General features: G+C 44.2%; 2 protein-coding genes across 4 annotated transcripts in view; both read left to right on the top strand.

The window, feature by feature from the left end:
- The first annotated feature begins 5207 nt into the window (after positions 1–5207).
- On the top strand, positions 5208–15547 carry LOC139370832 (filamin binding LIM protein 1). Of its 3 annotated transcripts, none has more exons than XM_071110637.1 (8): positions 5208–6402; positions 11313–11707; positions 11904–12061; positions 12987–13086; positions 13339–13508; positions 13609–13787; positions 13961–14081; positions 14320–15547. In XM_071110637.1, exons 2-8 carry the CDS (start codon positions 11317–11319, stop codon positions 14431–14433), a joined length of 1233 nt encoding a protein of 410 aa, XP_070966738.1. In that variant the 5' UTR covers positions 5208–6402; positions 11313–11316; the 3' UTR covers positions 14434–15547. The 3 variants fall into 3 exon arrangements, with proteins under 3 accessions (XP_070966738.1, XP_070966735.1, XP_070966736.1); XM_071110634.1 differs by lacking the exon at positions 5208–6402 and adding an exon at positions 9929–10543; XM_071110635.1 differs by lacking the exon at positions 5208–6402 and adding an exon at positions 10037–10119.
- A 4234-nt stretch (positions 15548–19781) lies between these two features.
- LOC139370813 (msx2-interacting protein-like) overlaps positions 19782–21099 on the top strand; it is a 31306-nt gene continuing 29988 nt past the window's right edge. The window contains exon 1 of the mRNA XM_071110595.1: positions 19782–20020. Coding sequence (XP_070966696.1) covers positions 19938–20020 — 83 coding nt within the window. The 5' untranslated portion in view covers positions 19782–19937. The remainder of the gene's footprint in view (positions 20021–21099) is intronic.

The raw sequence follows: 21099 nt of genomic DNA, 5'->3' as shown, positions 1-21099 counted from the left end.
GCTAAATCACTTCTATGCTCGCTTCGAGGCAAGCAAACACTGAGGCATGCATGAGAGCATCAGCTGTTCCGGACGACTGTGTGATCATGCTCTCCGTAGCCGATATGAGTAAGACCTTTAAACAGGTCAACATACACACAACTGCTGGGCCAGGCGGATTACCAGGACGTGTGCTTCGGGCATGTGCTGACCATCTGGCAGGTGTCTTCACTGACATTTTCAACATGTCCCTGATTGAGTCTGTAATACCAACATGTTTCAAGCAGACCACCATAGTCCCTGTGCCCAAGAACACAAAGGCAACCTGCCTAAATGACTACAGACCCGTAGCACTCACGCCCGTAGCCATGAAGGGCTTTGAAAGGTTGGTCATGGCTCACATCAACACCATTATCCCAGAAACCCTAGACCCACCTCCCTCTGCAACTGGATCCTGGACTTCCTGACGGGCCGCCCCCAGGTGGTGAGGGTAGGTAGCAACACATCTGCCACGCTGATCCTCAACACTGGAGCTCCCCAGGGGTGCGTGCTCAGTTCCCTCCTGTACTCCCTGTTCACCCACGACTGCATGGCCAGGCACGACTCCAACACCATCATTAAGTTTGCAGAAGACACAACAGTGTTAGGCCAGATCAACGACGAGACAGAGACCTGGCCGGGTGGTGCCAGAATAATAACCTCTCCCTCAACGTAATCAAGACTAATGAGATGATTGTGGACTACATGAAAAGGAAGACTGAGCATGCCCCCATTCTCATCAACAGGGTTGCAGTGGAGCAGGTTGAGAGCTTCAAGTTCCTTGGTGTCCACATCAGCAACAAACTAGAATGGTCCAAACACACCAAGACAGTCGTAAAGAGGGCACGACAAAACCTATTCCCCTTCAGGATACTAAAAAGATTTGGCATGGGTCCTGAGATCCTCAAAATGTTCTACAGCTGGCCTCCCGGGTGTTGCAGTGGTATAGGGCACTGCATCGCAGCGCTAGCTGTGCCACCAGAGACTCTGGATTCGCGCCTAGGCTCTGTCGCAGCCGGCCACGACCGGTCCACCTAGCGTCGCCCGGGTTAGGGAGGGTTTGGCTGGTAGGGATATCCTTGTCTCATCGCACACCAGCAACTCCTGTGGCGGGCCGGGCGCAGTGCGCGCTAACCAAGGTAGCCAGGTGTACGGTGTTTCCTCCAACACATTGGTGCGGCTGGCTTCCGGGTTGGAGGCGCGCTGTGTTAAGAAGCAGTGCGGCTTGGTTGGGTTGTGTTTCGGAGGACGCATGGCTTTCGACCTCAGTCTCTTCCGAGCCTGTACGGGAGTTGTAGCGATGAGACAAGATAGTAATTACTAACAATTGGATATCACGAAATTGGGGAGAAAAGGGAGAAAATAATTTTAAAAAATGTTCTACAGCTGCAACATCCTGACTGGTTGCATCACTGCCTGGTATGGCAATTGCTCAGCCTCTGACCGCAAGGCACTACAGAGGGTAGTGTGTACAGCCCAGTACATCACTGGGGCTAAGCTGCCTGCCATCCAGGACCTCAACACCAGGCGGTGTCAGAGGAAGGCCCTAGAAATGGTCAAAGACCCCAGCCACCCCAGTCATAGACTGTTCTCTCTACTACCGCATGGCAAGCGGTACCGGAGCGCCAACTACCTCAATTGGCCCGACAAACCAGTGCTCCCACACATTGGCTAACCGGGCTATCTACATTGTGTCCCACCCACCACCTGCTAACCCCTCTTTTACGCTACTGCTACTCATCATATATGCATAGTCACTTTAATCATATCTACCTCAATCAGCCTGACTAACCGGTGTCTGTATGTAGCCTCACTACTTTTATAGCCTCGCTACTGTATATAGCCTGTCTTTTTACTGTTTTATTTATTTATTTATTTATTTACCTACCTACCTACCTATTGTAGGTATTTTTTTCACTATTGGTTAGAGCCTGTAAGTAAGCAATTCATTGTAAGGTCTACACCTGTTGTATTCGGCGCATGTGACAAATAAACTTTGATTTGATTTTTCAGCTCAGGGATTTGATCCAGTTACCTTTCGGTTACTGGCCCAACGCTCTAACCACTAGGCTACCTGCCACCCCATTAAAGGACCTCTTCATTTAGAGCAAGTATAGAAATAAACTTTATTCATTAATTATATTATTATATGCTTTAGTGTTTATGTGTACATTATTGGTACACACAACTTCAACGTTACTTGAATCTCTCTCCTGTACCAGTGGTTCTGAATCGGATGGAGACAGTAAAGAGAAGAAAAGGACAAGGTCTTCACTTGCAGCAGGCCGGTGGGGGGACATGGGTTGAGTGTTGCGCTGCAGATCTAGCTCCAGACTGGTCTGTGGGCCACTGGGTCTTCTCCCCAGTGGTCCTAAATTCTCCCGTAGGGCCGTCACTGGATATTCCGGGGGGGTCAGGGTCATGGGTTCTGGTGTCAACACACCTCTAGGGGGGTCCAGAGGCATTGCCTCCTGGGATATGCTTTAAAAAAAATAGCTGTGAAGTTGTTGTTTCTGGTGAATATTTAAGGGAAAATGCATCCAAAAATGTACTAATCATTTGGTCAATATGAATCTGTGTAGGAGGGCGGGAGAGAATGGGTGTGCGGAGGCACAAGGTATATGTTGTGTGTGTGTGTGAATGGATGAGTAAGTAGATATATAAAGGGGTGTAAATGTGTCTGAGAAGAAGACAGGGAGGGAGGTTGGGTTCAACTTGGCCTGGGTGGTTAAGAGAGGGCAGTGATGGGAGGTGGTGATAAGCTTGGCTTGGGGGGGTAAAGGGGGAGAACTGGGTGGTTGAGAGGGATGGATTTGGTTTGGGAGAAGGAGAAGGAAGCACTTACAGTGCCTTGCGAAAGTATTCGGCCCCCTTGAACTTTGCGACCTTTTGCCACATTTCAGGCTTCAAACATAAAGATATAAAACTGTATTTTTTTGTGAAGAATCAACAACAAGTGGGACACAATCATGAAGTGGAACGACATTTATTGGATATTTCAAACTTTTTTAACAAATCAAAAACTGAAAAATTGGGCGTGCAAAATTATTCAGCCCCCTTAAGTTAATACTTTGTAGCGCCACCTTTTGCTGCGATTACAGCTGTAAGTCGCTTGGGGTATGTCTCTATCAGTTTTGCACATCGAGAGACTGACATTTTTTCCCATTCCTCCTTGCAAAACAGCTCGAGCTCAGTGAGGTTGGATGGAGAGCATTTGTGAACAGCAGTTTTCAGTTCTTTCCACAGATTCTCGATTGGATTCAGGTCTGGACTTTGACTTGGCCATTCTAACACCTGGATATGTTTATTTTTGAACCATTCCATTGTAAATTTTGCTTTATGTTTTGGATCATTGTCTTGTTGGAAGACAAATCTCCGTCCCAGTCTCAGGTCTTTTGCAGACTCCATCAGGTTTTCTTCCAGAATGGTCCTGTATTTGGCTCCATCCATCTTCCCATCAATTTTAACCATCTTCCCTGTCCCTGCTGAAGAAAAGCAGACCCAAACCATGATGCTGCCACCACCATGTTTGACAGTGGGTATGGTGTGTTCAGGGTGATGAGCTGTGTTGCTTTTACGCCAAACATAACGTTTTGCATTGTTGCCAAAATGTTCAATTTTGGTTTCATCTGACCAGAGCACCTTCTTCCACATGTTTGGTGTGTCTCCCAGGTGGCTTGTGGCAAACTTTAAACAACACTTTTTATGGATATCTTTAAGAAATGGCTTTCTTCTTGCCACTCTTCCATAAAGGCCAGATTTGTGCAATATACGACTGATTGTTGTCCTATGGACAGAGTCTCCCACCTCAGCTGTAGATCTCTGCAGTTCATCAAGAGTGATCATGGGCCTCTTGGCTGCATCTCTGATCAGTCTTCTCCTTGTATGAGCTGAAAGTTTAGAGGGACGGCCAGGTCTTGGTAGATTTGCAGTGGTCTGATACTCCTTCCATTTCAATATTATCGCTTGCACAGTGCTCCTTGGGATGTTTAAAGCTTGGGAAATATTTTTGTATCCAAATCCGGCTTTAAACTTCTTCACAACAGTATCTCGGACCTGCCTGGTGTGTTCCTTGTTCTTCATGATGCTCTCTGCGCTTTTGACGGACCTCTGAGACTATCACAGTGCAGGTGCATTTATACGGAGACTTGATTACACACAGGTGGATTGTATTTATCATCATTAGTCATTTAGGTCAACATTGGATCATTCAGAGATCCTCACTGAACTTCTGGAGAGAGTTTGCTGCACTGAAAGTAAAGGGGCTGAATAATTTTGCACGCCCAATTTTTCAGTTTTTGATTTGTTAAAAAAGTTTGAAATATCCAATAAATGTCGTTCCACTTCATGATTGTGTCCCACTTGTTGTTGATCCTTCACAAAAAAATACAGTTTTATGGTGACTGGGAGGGCATCAGACACTTCTCTGAGGTGTGCATGGGGCCCCCACTCATCCCATCTTGGTGGACTCTTCCCAAGTAGACCCCCACCAGCCTCAATACTTTAATTAAATGTTTTAAGTAAAACAAACCGATCACAGTACTTAAGTGGCAGCCTTTCTTCAATATATGTATGATGAAATAATCCACTGTTTTTGTTTTGGTACATTAGGAGAGGAGTTGGGAGCAGAGCGCCTCAAGTTGCTCTATGTTTTTTGTGCCTCTTGTGTGGCTTTTTTGTTAAATGTCTGCTCGGTCCACACACTCTAAATATATAAACGCAACATGCAACAATTTAAAAGATTTTACTGAGTTACAGTTTATATAAGGAAATCAATGAATTGAAAGAAATAATTTAGGCCCTGATGTATTGATTTCACATGACTGGGAATACAGATGCATCTGTTGACACATCTCCTTCGCATAGAGTTGATCAGGCTGTTGATTGTGGCCTGTGGAATGTTGTTCCGTTTTCAGTTCTTCCGTGGCCTGCATACTCACCAACATGAGGTGATGAATACACATTATCTCTGTGCATTCAAATTACCATAAATAAAACACAATTGTGTTTGTTGTCTGTAGCTTATGTTTGCCCATAACATAACCCCACTGCCACCATGGGGCACTGTTTACAACGTTGACATCAGCAAACCGCTTGCCATTCCTTTTTTTTGGGGGGGGGGGGGGGGGGGGGGACAACTTGTTGGTATACTGTTTTACAGCGGAGAAATTGTGTAATTTGTCCATACTGAATTTTCATACATTGCCACCCAAAAGAGCAATTGTCCAAGAAATGTACTTCAATGAGGACTTCTTACATTGTGACAGTGATGCATCATGAGAAAGCCGCACATGTTCAGATAAGCACGGGATTCCCTTTCATCCTATTTATTGAATATCGGTGGAATTATTGTCCAATATGTTGCTCTAGTTATCCCCTGCACACACAGCGGGAGTTTTGTCATCAGCACAGCATGTTTTTTTTGGTTCCTAGTGTTATTTTAGTGTTGTGTTGGGTGTCCTTCATTCTTCCATTTATTCCTTAATCCATTCGTTACTGTATCCCTCTGTCTCCAGGATGTCCTCCCAGGCAGCACCCGGCTGATGCTGGTCCAGTGTTGGTTCTCCCTGGGCTGTGCTCTGGGCTGCAGTCTCCACTTTCTCCAAGAGGGGGCTCTACACTGCTGTCTCAGCCTCCTGGCCTCCGTTGGCTGCTGGCGGGTCACTGCCAACTTCTCTGGAGCCATGTCTCTAGGCTCTACACCCGTCACAGCTTTGAATGCTACTTTTCGTTCTGCGTCACCCTCCTGACCTCCGTCCGCTCTCCTTGCTGTGGAGAGCCGTGGTCCTGGCCTTCGGCCCGGTCTCACCACAGTGCACCACCACGTCCAGTCAGAGGGGAGTCTCTGAAGTTCTGGACGCCGCTTAACATGTGCTACACCCTGTTGGTGGTCTGTGTCCAAGGGGATGGATCAATCAGAACTTGATTACCATTCAATCAAAGAATGAGTTGAATCAGTCAACTGAGAGCAGTAGCACCACAAATAGAATCGCCTCTTAGAAACGTAAAGATCAGGGTCTTGTTCAGTCGGGAGAAAACATTTAAAAACTGAGTGAAATGACGGGAGGTATGACCTCAATTTGGCCAATAAGAACACAGATTTTCATTTTCAGTCAATGTTTTGCTCCAGTGTACACTACTGAACATGACCCTAGTAGAATCACGTTTGTTAATTGAACTTCTCTATTGTCCTCCACAGAGGAGCAGTATGGCTGCCCAGGTAGTGAGGCCCTACTGCACACGGTGGCCCTGTGTATGGGGACCCTGCTGGTGCTCATGCTGACGGTAGGCCGCTGGACTGACATGCTCCTCATCCTCGTCACTTTCCTGGGGGGAGGCTGTCTGCCTGCTGCCCTCCCAGGTACTCCCCAAGTTCTGCCCCAGGTCAGTGTGACCCACAGCTTGAACACATCTAGCTCTCTCTGTTGCTCTGTTGGTCTTTCAGGGTTTTTTTCACCCTCTCTCTGCAGGGACGGCAACACATTTCTTCATAGGGCTGTGTGAAAACTATAGTTTTAAGCTTAGATATTTTTATGCTTATAATTTCTGACATTGGGTCGGCTATTTGTTAGTCAACTTGTCTAGTTATACTGACCAAAAATATAAACACAACATGCAACTATTTCATTGATTTTACTTAGTTACAGTTCATGAGGAAATCAGTTAATTTAAATGAATAAATTAGGCCCTAATCTATGGATTTCACATGACTGGGAATACAGATATGGATCTGTTGGTCACAGATACCTTAGGATCATGTCACAGTATTTTTGTGCATTCAAATTGCCATTGAAAAAAATGCAATTGTGTTTGTTGTCTGTATCTTATGCCTGCCAATACCACAAGCCCCCCGCCACCATGGGGAACTGTTCACAACATTGACATCAGCAAACCGCTCGCCCACACGACGCCATACACATGGTCTGCGATTGAGGCTGGTTGGACGTACTGACAAATTCTCTAAAACAACATTGGAGGCAGCTTATGGTAGAGAAATTAACAAACGTTTTTTGGCAACAGTTCTGGTGGACATTCCTGCAGTCAGCATGCCAACTGCACGCTCCCTCAACTTGAGACATCTGTGGCATTGTTGACAACATTTCTGAGTGTACTTTTATTGTCCCCAGCACAAGGTGCACCTGTGTATAGACCATGCTGTTTAATCAGCTTATTGATATGTCACACGTGTCAGGTGGATGGATTATCTTGGGAAAGGATAAATGCTCACTAACAGGGATGTAAACAAATTTGTGCACAACATTTTTGAGAAATATTTTTGTGCGTATGGAAAATGTCTGGCGTCGTTTATTTCAGCGCATGAAACATGGGACCAACACTTTACATGTTGCATTTTATATTTTTGTTCAGTGTTTGTCTATACATGCAGCTTCTCTTCTCTCAACTTTGTCCCAGAAGACTAAATACAGCGGTGCTCACAAGAAAAATGTCAGAAATCAAAAGAAGGAATGCATCAATAATCTAGTATAGTTGGCATCAGTTAAGTTCTCTTTCATTTCTGCTTCTCTCACAGAGCGAGGATGTTTAGGGACTAAGGAGAACATGTAATACTTCTAAAACAGCGGAAAGGTTTTTCCTGTACAACATCAAATTATGTCAGTTATCATATTTTATGGCACTGACTGTTGTGATTGCACGATAATAGTGTTCACTTCCCTCATGACAGCTTCTATTGTTCTTTAGGAAGGAGCAGAAGACATTCACAAGCAGATCTGTCCGGCATTCCAGAAGCCTGTCATCAGACAGCGACACACAGAAAGACTATCAGGCTGCAGAATACCACAACACAGACCAGTCACTGTTTAACTCTACCTCAAACAAAAAACTTTTGCCTCAAATACAGCCATCTACCGGCCTGTCTCACTCAGTGATACTGTTGAAATCCAATACTGTCCCCATTTACATAGACATGTTAAGCTTTGATGTGGCGCAGCAGTCTAAAACACTGCATCTCAGTGCCAGAAGCGTCACTACAGACACCCTGGTTCGATTCCAGGCTGTATCACAAACGGCTGTGATTGGGAGTCCTTTAGGGCGGCGCACAATTGGCCCAGTGTCGTCCGGGTTTGGCTGGGGTAGGCCATCATTGTAAATAAGAATGGTTTCTTAACAGACTTACCTAGTTAAAGGTTCAAAAATTAAAAATAAATTATCTTGTCACGTACTCACCGTTTCCGTCATAAATCATATCAACATGAATGTTTGCTGTTTTATAACCTCGTTTGGACCTGTGAAGGGAGGCCTAACCCTGCTTACACAAGGGGACTGATGTTTGTTTACTCTTATCTTCTCTTGAATTATTAACCAGTCTATTACCATAGTGACAAGGGTGTGGTTGCTAGAGCCACAGATATACAGTTTGTTCCCTGGCTACGTGACTTATGTTATTATATAACGTTGCAGTAGATTTGTGGCGTAGCTAGGTATTGTATGCTATTTAGCTTTAAGAGATGTCCAGACCATTCAAAATAGAACAGGTGTGTGTGTGTGTATTGTCTGTTTGCAGGCCCACTTATGGTGATCATTTCTATTATTTAAGAAGCGTGGCAATACAGTGAGAGAAGGCGGGTGAATACAGACTTAGCAGTTCAGTGGACGGTAAAATTAGGGGGGGGGGGGGTGATTAAAAGGAGACGTAGAAGATAGAAGTTGAGTCGAAGAGCAGAGGGAGAGGTGTGTGTGTGTGGTAACTGTTGCCTGCACTGGGTGCACCTTCTCCTTTTAAAAACCTGTCATCAACACACCCAGTTGCACAACTCTAGGACATTTACATTTTAGTCATTTAGCAGACACTCTTGTCTAGGGCCACTTGCAGTCAAACAGGAAGTACAGACATGCTTCTTGCTTTATCGACTAACCTGAAAGAGAGAAATGAGACCGTGTTTGGTTTATGATGCCAGGGCTATGGCTAGGGTTTTAAATAGTTGCAGATGGAAGCAGATTAGAGTTGAAACCGGGTATTAGATATAGGCCACAGGAAGGGCCTTGTTTATTCAGTAGAAGGGGTTCTACTGAATCAACTAAAAAGCCATTTATTTCATAGAGATGTAACAATATGGGCTGTTTTCCTACAATGGCCATCTCCCCTTACCCAATCATATGAGTTGCGTTGTCAGTTTCCCCCTTTTGCATGTTTCTGGGTTCTTGAAGAAGGGGGGGGGGGGGGGGGCTGTGGGGGAGGGGCCTAGATTTTAGAGGCTGATGTCATCACTGAGCATGCTCCCTCTTGCAGCTGTGACATCACCACAGCGCAGCATTCCATTCTTCAGACACTGGAACAACACAGACCCCCTGACCCAGCTCCCCCTCTAGCAGCTCCCCTTCTCTCTCAAGCCACTTCTCTCAGTTTAACCTCTCTCACTCCGTTCTCTCATTTCTCTCTCACATCATCTCTTACACAGTTTTGCACTGGGCCTGTGCCTTTCTCCTTTTCACCCTTCCATTATCAAGCCCCCTATCTTTTCTGAATCTTTCAACGTTCAGCCTCCCCCTTCTCTTGCACAAGCTTCTCTCTGGCTGGAATGAGGGTGCATGCTCCACAAGGTTACGCTCCACTCAACGGCAAAACATTTGCTGATAGAGCTGATAAAGTCCGACTCGGGAGAGGAGAGCTCATACCATAACAGAGCGGATTTCTAACTCTCAGACATCCTGCAATCTCTCTCTTTCTCTCCGTCTGTACCGTTTCATTTTTGCGATGATTCGTTGCACTGTAATTAATGTGTTTGTTCATTTACTGCTGCTATTAGTCCAGACACTGATTGAGGAAGGGGTTTGAATCGAACTTTAGTAAGAAGTAGACTTGTACTTTCTTTAGCCCTCAGCATTCAGTATTGGGGAAAAGGTCATGCGTTTTTGTTGATTTACAGCACTGCATTTGAGACCAATAGTTAGTCGAGGCTAAACGAGAGAGCAAGAGTGAGTGATAGAACTGAGCGGGGGATGGGAAGAGAAAAATTAGGGGGGGGGGGGGAAGGCAGACTCAATGAGGGAGGTAGGGAAAATAAAACTGACAGAACAATGAGGGAAAGCGGTGGAGAGAGTGGGCAGAGGATAGCTACAGAAAGAGGGCAACTGGAAAAGGCAGGTACAGTCACATCCTGTTGGATTTCGAAAGATAAAGAGGGAGGAAAAAAGTGGGAGGCCAGCATGTACTCTGTGATACTGTACGTGCTGTGCGCATTACCAACGTGTGTGCCTGTGCGCCAGACTGCTTGTCTGAATGTGTCATGCTTTTTACTGCACTTTGTTGGTGATTAACTGTTCACCTTTTACGGTTGGGAAAGTGTTGTTGTCATTCAGCGGGAAAGGAAGGAGGAGGGGGAGAGAGAGAGGGAGGGAGGTGCAGGAGGAAAAGGAGTGGCTTTCTGTAGATAGCTGTCCTTTCTGCCAGAGCTCGCCCTCTCAGTGGCGGTTTAGGAGTAACAATAGAGGAGCAGACCGGGAGTGCCGAGACACAGAGAGGGAAAGACAGAATACAGAGCTGACGCCCACATTTTTCACTCAGGTACGTAACGGCACAGTAGAAGATCGGATTTGATACGGAGAGGAATGAGGTTTTAGTTTTTCACTGTTACACTTAGGCCATTATTAGGAGTCTCATTTCAAAGTAGTTAGGCCGCGGAGAGGATGTGAGGCTTTGTGCTAGTGTGTGTAGTGTGTGTGTGTGTGTAGTGTGTGTGTGTGTGTGTGTGTGTGTGTGTGTGTGTGTAGTGTGTGTGTGTGTGTGTGTGTGTGTGTGTGTGTGTGTGTGTGTGTGTGTGTGTGTGTGTGTGTGTAGTCATGTGAGCGTGTATTTTTGACTGTTCAGGTAGGTTTTTCATGCATTAGTTCAGCACACTGTATGTATGAATATTTTAGAAATGTTTGTCTACATGTACTGTACTGTGTGAGGGAGTGAAGCAGGTATGTGGTGTTTAAATGTTACAGGTTATGTCAGCTGGTGTAAAAAGTTATTTTGGCACAGTTGACAGAGCGTGTACACCGCCACACCTTGATGAAATGGAAGTTCAAGAGGTGACAATGCGAAGTTCTTCCTTTTTGGTGGGCTAAACATTCTGTGCCCTGACACAGATCAGCCATACGTTCTGTACGTTCATGTATGGGTCAGTGTTAAAACCGCAGAGATGACTAGGCATTCAAAAGACACCTCCCACCGGAATTTAGCACCATCAGGCCTCAGTGTGTTCAATAGTCTCGACGGTATGCTTAGCTTGTCCCTCACACGTGCTAGTTACGGTGGGACGTTATGTTGTGCGTTGCATTCTGTGTTTCAGCATCATGGCGTCGGCTGCTCCGCAGAAGAGGATGGTTTCCTCCGTCTTCATCACGCTGACGTCCCCTTACAGAGCCACCGTCACTCAGCACCAACACACGCGCACACACAGCGCCACCGCCAATGACATGCCACATGCAGCCATGCGGGTTAGCCCAGAGGACAGCAGCACCCGTAAGCCCAGTGTCGGTGACACGCAGCATGGTTCCATACATAGGCAAGAGAGGACTCCGTCTGAGTCCCAGGGCAGTGCACAGAATGGGGACCAGAGCTCCACACCTTCCCTGGCCAGACCCTCAAAACCCAGACCTCCACCCAGCCCAGTGACCCCTAACCTCACCCTGGGTCTGGAAGACACGCAGCAGACAGATACCGCAGCATACAAGGGTCCTGAGGGTAATGAGGAGCAGCCAATACATTAATTACAAAAGCTGTAATTTTGTTGTGAAGAAATCTAGATATTACAATTTACATGTGACAGGATTGTTATGAATGATAACAAAGTACATTTTTAAATAGTACGTTGACCGGCAGGGTTGTGATGCTGAATGCAGTGTTATTATTGCTACACTGGAACCTCTTTTCCTCACAGAGCTCCCTCCTCCACCTCCCCTTCCTCCTGTGTCTGTGGATGCTGAACTGACGGAGGATCTTGCACCTCTCCTGCCTCCTCCACCCGTACAGGAGACGCCAACTGCTCCCATCCTCCGACCTGTGTATCCAGACAGACCAACAGTGTCTGAACAACCGGTAAGATTGACCCTAGTATTCTACATCCCATGCCATGTTGTTGCTAGCCCTGGCACGATGACCGTAGAAGTTGGTAAGGCTGTACAAACCGATGTGGGGCCAGGCTATATTATTGCCGTTCAACGCCCTCCATGTTTAGATTTCTTCTGACGATACTATATAACAGTTCCCCATATATTTCTCACGAGACCTCATCTCTTGACCATTCTGTTAAAATGTTCAATAATGTCTTAGCAGGCCATGATACTGAGAGGTGCCATTCGCTGTGTGCAGAGACTCTAACGTGTATATGACATCCGTTGAGGAGACAACAAGGATGCATCTGTAGTACAGATTAGTGGGGGGGGGGAAACACAGCCGTCTTTTGGATACAGTGGATGACACAGCACAAAAACACATTAGCACCCGCTTCTACAGCACTTCTACATTTTCTTTCGCAATTGTTTTTTAAATTCAGAAACAGGACTGTTGATCCCTCTCAGGGAAACTTTACCCTCCCTGTCACCCCATTATTCTGTTCTCTGTTCTCCAACTCTCAGTTGAAACAATAACAGCACAAACCAATAAAGATGCCTGAATGGAGAGAGCAGGACTATTGGGTACATGGAGTGTTGTTCCCCTTTCTCTGGGGCACTGGGGAGTTTATGTATTTTTGCTAAGAACACTCTGTGTGTGTGTGTGTGTGAAGACCATTCTCCGTAACCATGAACTGAATCCCTCTCGATCCAGAAAGTTTGGACAAAAAAAACCTACAAAATGCTCAAATTTTGAGACTGAGAAAACAGAGAGAAAATAGTGTATTGACTTTACTTTAAAATGGCACTGTTGAAGAAGGCTGAAGAATAGCGTGTCTGTGTGCCAAACAAAATGATTAGTCACGCAAGTGAAGAATCTTTGACTTAATCCCCCTTTTTTTTACCCACAGAACTTTGCAGTGAATAGACCGCCAGAGCAAAGAACACCATCTAGTGGGGGGGAACAGAAGGAACCATCCCAGGAGCAGCTACAGATGGTGGAGAGCAAGGGTAAGGTGAAACTGTGTCTGTGACCTTATAGAAATGTCACCCGGGTATGTAACTTTTCACAATTCACCGTTAAGATATCAGGGCTCGAATTAACCCCATAACAAATCAAGGACACCACATAACAATTGAAATATCAAATAATTCTCCCCCCCCCCCCACACACACACAATTGTGAGAGATTTCGACATTACGGACCCTCAAGACTCAATGTGTAATTTTACCCTGCTTGATATGTGAATGTGTGCTTCGTAGAGGTGTGTGGCTTCTGCCGTAAGCCTGTGGCTCTGAGTGAAACTGCCATAGAGGCTCTGAACAGGACATACCACGCCAGTTGCTTCCAGTGCAGACAGTGCCATATCCCTCTGGCTGGTAAACTGTACTACAATAAGGCAGGAATACCACTCTGTGAGGACTGTTACCAGGTACAAACAACCTCCTGGGGAGGAACAGTACACGTTGTAGAGATTGACTTCAGATGAGGATGAAGATGATGATGATGATAAACTACTCTCTTTCCTGCAGGCCAGTTTGGAACTTTGCTGGGCATGTGGGGAAGTTATCAAAGACCATGTTATCCGTGCACTGGAAAGAGCTTACCACCCACCTTGCTTTATCTGTGCGACGTGCAGCCAACCAATTGGAGAGCAGAGATTCGCTCAGGGAGAGGTTGGGGAAGTGTATTGCCTCCAGGATTACTACAGGTAAACAAACGCATTACGACACAAATCTCCGTCTTCTGTTCCCGACACACTCGTGTATCCTGATTACCTGAGGATGAGAGCTACTAAATGGGCTTGATGTTGTAATTGAAAATAATTCATCATGAATACATAATAATGAAATGAGGTCCTCTTGTCTGATTTGTTTGTTGAAGGAAATACGCTCCCCAGTGTAGTGCCTGCCAGCAGCTGATCATTCCAAGAGAGGATGGCACGGACAGCTTCACCGTGGAGTGCCTGGGACGCTCCTTCCACGAGGACTGCTATCGCTGTGAGGTACAGGACACGAACAAGAGAAAGGCTCTTTATATGTTAGTGTGATATGTGTTCGCTACATTTGCATGCCGATCTCAATCAGCTGAATAATTACTGGGGATTGGTTTCTTCACAATCAGTTCAGGACAGCAATAATAGAATAACGTTAGAATAGAATAACTTAATTTTTCCCAGAGGAAACTTTGGCTGTGGCATCTGCATCTCACAACCTTTTCCCTTTTATACACCCTGTGTTCAGGTCTGCAGTACCCAGCTCTCCCCAGAGCCAAACGACCATGGCTGCCATCCACTGGATGAGAGGGTGCTGTGTAAGTCTTGTCACCTGACCATGGTTCAGTCTGCCCAGCTCTAATACTGAACTCAGAACCAGGGCCCGTATTCAGGGTTTGGGAGTAACTGATTACATGTATCTGATTACAAAAAAACGTAACCTTTAACCAGGTACGTTACCAGCAATGTAATCCCATTACATGTAATGTAATCACATTACAGATACTTTTGAAAATGTACCCTCTTGGATTACTTTTAAATTTAGGAAGAATGTTTGCGAAATGATGACACCTTTTTGTTTTCTCAATGACATTTAATTCAGCGTTGGAAAAAGGTGTACATTTTAAGTCGCTCCACCTGAGCGAGTCTGAACACAAGTCAGAGACCACTATGATGACACATCAAATGTTTGATGGATCCTTTTTGTCTCCTTTAATGCCTCGTAAGGGGAAAGTAATCAAAAAGTAATATGATTACATTACTGAGTTTGGGTAATCCAAATGTTAAGTTACTGATTGCAATTTTGGACAGGTAACTAACTAGTAACTGTAACCAAACAAATTACATTTAGAAATTACCAAACCCTACCCGTATTCATAAAGCGTCTCAGAAAAGCAGCCACGGTCTAGAATCAGTTTTGCCTTTTAGATCGTAATGAATAAGATTGAATGGAAAGGGCAGACCTGATCCTAGATCAGCATTCCTACTCTGAGACCCTTTATGAATACGGGCCCAGGAACCAGGGTGGGACGCTCCAACTGTGCAATGTAGCATATGGAGAGACAGGCTGAAAGTCAACGGAGTAGGTCCTGATTGGATTGTAAAGGAGAAATATCGATGAAACTGGGAAAGAAGACGAGCCTTCCTAGTTCTGCATCATGGGAATAAGTCGTTGGACTTCGAATGTAACAAACTTTCTTCATCACACAGCATTTAGAAATGATTTGCAATTATTGTTTACGTAGCAAGACATGTTTATCAATTGCCTCCTATACTTCTTTCATAATTGATACTTTTGCACTCTTTATTTTTTTTTTTACCCCACACTAGTAAATGCACCAAAGATATTTATTCAACATACATTTTCAAGTATTTTGTCGTATGCATTCTTTGAATATTATGTAGTGCTCAGTGCTGTATGTTCATTCTCAATATATCCTTTCATATGAGAAAATAAACTAATATATTATATAGTATTGTGCTTCATTTTATTTATTTTTTGTTGCTTCCCTTGCTCTCTCCACGTTGTCAATCTTTTTTGAGACAGGCATGTTCTATGCATGCATAATTTACTCAAGGAACACAGTGAACATTAACTAAGTAAAGAAACATATTAGTTATAGGATATATACAAGGAAAATGACCTATGCAAGAGGAATTAAACCAGAGGCTGTACAGTTCTAATAAACCATGATGGGGGTGGACATGGTGTTATGCAATTTCAGAGCACAGTCGACGTGCCCTTAAAACCTTCACAAATGAGTTTGGCCTACCAAGATGCTGTGGTCAATGACTTGCGCAATCGACACCCTTTAGAACAGAATACTCAACAAAGCCATGATACAAATAGGCTCTTTGATTTAGGAAGAATTACGTGTGTCCTGTCAATGCACGTACATAATACATGCAGGCAAAGTGTGCCATGCCTTCTCAGCACAGGGTTGCCTTGGAATAAGCCATTTTGGGAGAATCACGGATCACCTCGGGCAACATACTAACCGAATGGCTTCTCGATTCATTAAAACCTCAGAGGCTGCATAGATGTGTTTGATAATGCGAAGTGTATAAGAGGTCATACAATAAGTTTTGTAGTGATTCCTATGTTGATGGTGTAAATAATGTTTGTCTGTGGTGCGTAATGAGGAACAACCAGACTGCAATTGACACATTTATGAAATTGCTTATTCCAGTTACTAATAAGCATGCACCAGTTAAAAAAATAACTACAAATTGTTAAAGCACTGTGAATTGATGAGGCATTGAAAAATGTTATGGTTTAGAGGGAAGAGGAAAAAGGAATGGCAAATAAGTCTGGCTGCACAACCAATTGGCAAACACACTGCAAATTGAGAAATCATGTAATTAAACTGAATAAAAAGAAGAATAAATTATACTATGAAACAAAGAAATTATGTAAAGAATGATAAGCTTTGGAGCTCTTTAAATAAAATTTTTGGCAAAAATGCAAACAGCTCCATCATTTATTGAATCAAATGGCTCATTCATCACAAAACCCACTGACATTCCCAATTACTTTAATTATGTTTTCATTGGCAAGATTAACAAATTTAGGCATGACATGCCAGCAACGAACTCTGACACAACACATCCAAATAAAACTGATACAAGACAAGCGTTTTTATTTTGAATTCTGTAAAGTGAGTGTGGAAGAGGTGAAAAAAGGATTGTCTATCAACAATAACAAGCCACCGGGGTCTGACAACTTGGATGTAAAATTACTGATAATAATAGCGGACAATATTGCCACTCCTATTTGCCATATATTCAATCTAAGTCTACTAGAAAGTGTGTGCCCTCAGGCCTGGAGGAAAGCAAAAGTAATTCCGTTACCCAAGTATAGTAAAGCCCCCTTTACTGTCTCAAATAGCTGACCAATTAGCCTGTTACCAACCCTTACCAAACTTTTGGAAACAATTTTTGTGTTCAACCAATTACAATGCTATTTTACTGTAAACAAATTGACAACAGACTTTCAGCACGCCTATAGGGAACGACATTCAACAAGCACGGCACTTACACAAATGACTGATAATTGGCTGAAAAAATATTCTGGGAGCTGTTTTGTTAGAATTCAGTGTGGCTTTTAACATTATCGTCATAGTTTGCTGCTGGAAAAACGTGTGTTCCACTGGCTAAAGCCAGTGTGTCTATGAATGCGCATGACTCAACACTACACGTCAGCTACCACAGCGAGTGAAATCACCAAAACACTTAACAAAGAGCTGCAGTTATTTTCAGAAAGGGTGGCAAAGAATATGTTAGTCCTAAATATTTCAGAAACTAAAAGCATTGTATTTGGGACAAATCATTCACTAAACCCTAAACCTCAACTAAACCTTGTAATTAATCATGTGGAAATTGAGCAAGATGATGCGACTAAACTGCTCGGAGTAACCCTGGGTTGTAAAACCGTCATGGTCAAAACATATTGATACAACAGTAGCTAACTCTGTCCATAATAAAGCATTGCTTTGCCTTCTTAACAACACTATCAACAAGGCAGGTCCTACAGGTCCTAGTTTTGTCATACCTGGACTACTGTTCAGTCGTGTGGTCAGGTGCTTCCAGACAAACTAAACACCTTCTTTGCCCGCTTTGAGGAAAATACAGTGCCACCGTCGCAGCCCACTAACAAGGGCTGTGCAATTGGGTCCTGTACTTTCTGACGGGCCACCCCTGGTGGTGAAGGTAGGAAACAACATCTCCACTTCACTGACCCTCAACACTGGGGCCCCACACGAGTGCATGCTCAGCCCCCTCCTGTACTCCCTGTTCACCCATGACTGCGTGGCCATGCACGCCTCCAACTCAATCATCAAGTTTGCAGACGACACAACAGTAGTGGGCTTGATTACCAACAAAGATGAGACAGCCTACAGGGAGGAGATGAGGGCACTCGGAGTGTGGTGTCAGGAAAACAACCTCTCACTCAACGTCAACAAAACCATGGAGATGATCATGGACTTCAAGAAACAACAGAGGGTGCACCCCCCTATTCACATCGAAGGGACAGTAGTAGAGAAGGGGGGAAGTTTTAAGTTCCTCAGCATACACATCACAGACTAACTCAAATGGTCCACCCACACAGACAGTGTGGTGAAGAAGGCGCAACAGCGCCTCTTCAACCTCAGGAGGCTGAAGAAATTTGGCATGTCACCTAAAACTTTGACAAACTTTTACAGATGCACAATCGAGAGCATCCTGTCAGGCTGTCCACCGCCTGGTACGGGAACTGCACAGATTTCAACTGCAAGGCTCTCCAGAGGGTGGTGCGGTCTGCACAACGCATCACCGGGGGCAAACTACCTGCCCTCCATGACACCTACAGCACCGATGTCACAGGAAGGCCAAAAAGATCATCAAGGACATCAACCACCCGAGCCACTGCCTGTTCACCCCCACTACCATCCAGAAGGCGAGGTCAGTACAGGTGCATCAAAGCTGGGACCGAGAGACTGAATAACAGCTTCTATCTCAAGGCCATCAGACTGCTAAACAGCAATCACTAACTCAGAGAGGCTGCTGCCTACATAGAGACTCATATCACTGACCACTGTAATAAATGGATCACTAGTCACTTTAAACAATGCCACTTTAATAATGTTAGCATATCTTACATTACTCATCTCATTACCATCTATTGCATCTTGCCTATGCCGCTCGGCCATCGCTCATCCATATATTTATATGTACATATTCTTTTCCATCCCTTTAGATTTGTGTGTATTAGGTAGTTGTTGGGGAATTATTAGTTTACTTGTTAGATATTACTGCACTGTCGGAACTAGAAGCACAAGCATTTTGCTTGCTCGCATTAACATCTGCTAACCATGTGTATGTGGCCAATAAAATTTGATTTGATTTGAGGGACCTCAGAAAATTACAATTGGCTCAGAACAGGGCAGCATGGCTGGCCCTTAAATGTACAAGGAGAACTAACATTAATAATATGCATGTACATCTCTCATGGCTCAAAGTGGAGGAGAGATTGACTTCATCATTCCTTGTTTTTGTAAGAAGTGTTGACATGCTGAATGCACAGAGGTGTCTGTCTAAACTACTCGCACACAGCTCGGACACCCATGCATACCCCACAAAACATGCCACCAGAGGTTTCTTCACAGTCCCCAAGTCAAGAACAGAATCTGGGCGGTGCACAGTACTATATAGAACAGACACTAAACTGCATTGTAAAATTGTTGTATGGTGTTTTTATACATTTTGTATTGTAGATATGTAGTGGTGTAATAATGTTACATGAAGTACTGTTTTATAGTTTGTTTTATGCGTGATGTAAGTTCATTAATGTGTTTGGACCCCAGGAAGAGCTGCTGCTGCCTTTTAAGGACCCCTAAAAAATACAAAATAGGACTGCTTGGACTTTCGTCTAGACGGTATACAGTTTATGTCAAAATTGACCAGAATGTACTTTTCATGGGAGGTTAGGATAATTTACACAGCAGATTAGGAGAATAAAAGTACCAGGTTATGATAATTAGGTTAAGGTTAGGAAACGGGTTAGGGTTATCTTAAATGCAACAACAACAAAAAACAAGTTAAGAAATCAAGTTGACATAAACCGTATACCCTCTAGCCTTGAGTAGCTGTCGCATGATCTCGGGAGCGCGCAAGTCATGAGAAACGAAGCCGTCGTCACAGGGAAGCGCGCAGCTCGCACCCTATCTCTGGAGAATACACACACATTCGGATGGATTGGGACGGAGCTAGGCCAAGATCGTTTTTACACGGACTCACTCGTCGTTCATTTTGTAAGGCGGATTTCCCGACCAGCGGGGATTAAAACGTGCTAGAGCATATGTATGAGGGGGGAAAGTAACGTACAGTATGGTTCGGGAAACCAGACACCTTTGGGTGGGAAATTTACCCGAACATGTTCGAGAGGAGAAAATTGTCGAACATTTTAAACGGTAAGTTAATGTTACGCAAGAGGGTTATGGAGAGGTAGCGCGCGTTATGTCCAATAGCTAGCCAGCTGAGCTAGCTAACGTTAGCCATCATCTACATTCACACCAAACGGCCTCTGTTGTTTGGAAGATTTTGCTTTGCCCTTGATATTTTTAACCAACACACAACAGCGTGTCGCTTGCATAAAAAGTCACAATTTGATGGATTCCAGCAAACTGAAATGCCACTGAACGCTAGTTAGCTACCATTTTGTCGTCGCTCACTTGATGGGTAACTACAGTCTACATCATGCCTGACTAGTTAAGCATGAAAGATAGCTAACATGCTAGCTAGGTATTTAGCTAACTAATGTTATTATTAAAATGTGTTAAGACACTTCGTCTACTAGTTATGCATTTACAACGTTAGTTGGATTACTTAATAATGAATAGGTTATCAAACTGTTGCGTTCAATGCATCGTTTCTCCACGTTCTTCTGAAGCTAGCTTCGTTTTAGATAGCTAGCATAATTCGCTAGCGAAATATGTGGTGTTTGATTGCCTAGCGGCGAGTTGATCAACTTGCCAGTAAGGTGAAATATGAAAGCCCTCGCTTAACATATGGATTTAATGTTTCTATTGCTCGTTTAATGCATAATTCAACGCGTATTCCCTGCAATGTTCCGCTGTTAATATCGTCCGAAAATCGGCTACCATCAATCGCACTGGATCCTCCAACGTCCGAAAACTAAAAGTTGCAGGGAGATTGCGATTTATGATAAAGGTAATTTGATAATTATACATTATACATCGTTAAGCCTAGGTTCTTGGAACTAGCTTTCAGTCTGTGATGGATTTGGGATTAAATAAATGCGGGGGCTGTCTTTCTCCAAGTTGAACCATTCGACTTTTCAACGATATTCACAAATTACAATATGCTATAGAGTCCTCTGATTATTCACTTAAGGGTTTATACACATGACGTTTAACATGACTGTTATTGTAGCCTACATGAAAAAGTAGGCGTTATTGACACTGGAATGCTGCTATGTCTGAACCCATGTAGGCCAACTATCTCCTGCCGTTGTGCCCTTGATCAAGGC

The sequence above is a fragment of the Oncorhynchus clarkii genome, chromosome 17, assembly GCF_045791955.1.
Source record: "Oncorhynchus clarkii lewisi isolate Uvic-CL-2024 chromosome 17, UVic_Ocla_1.0, whole genome shotgun sequence".
In the NCBI taxonomy this organism is placed as follows: domain Eukaryota; kingdom Metazoa; phylum Chordata; class Actinopteri; order Salmoniformes; family Salmonidae; genus Oncorhynchus; species Oncorhynchus clarkii.
Note: the sequence above shows the minus strand (reverse complement) of the source record. Positions and strands in the feature narration are given on the sequence as shown.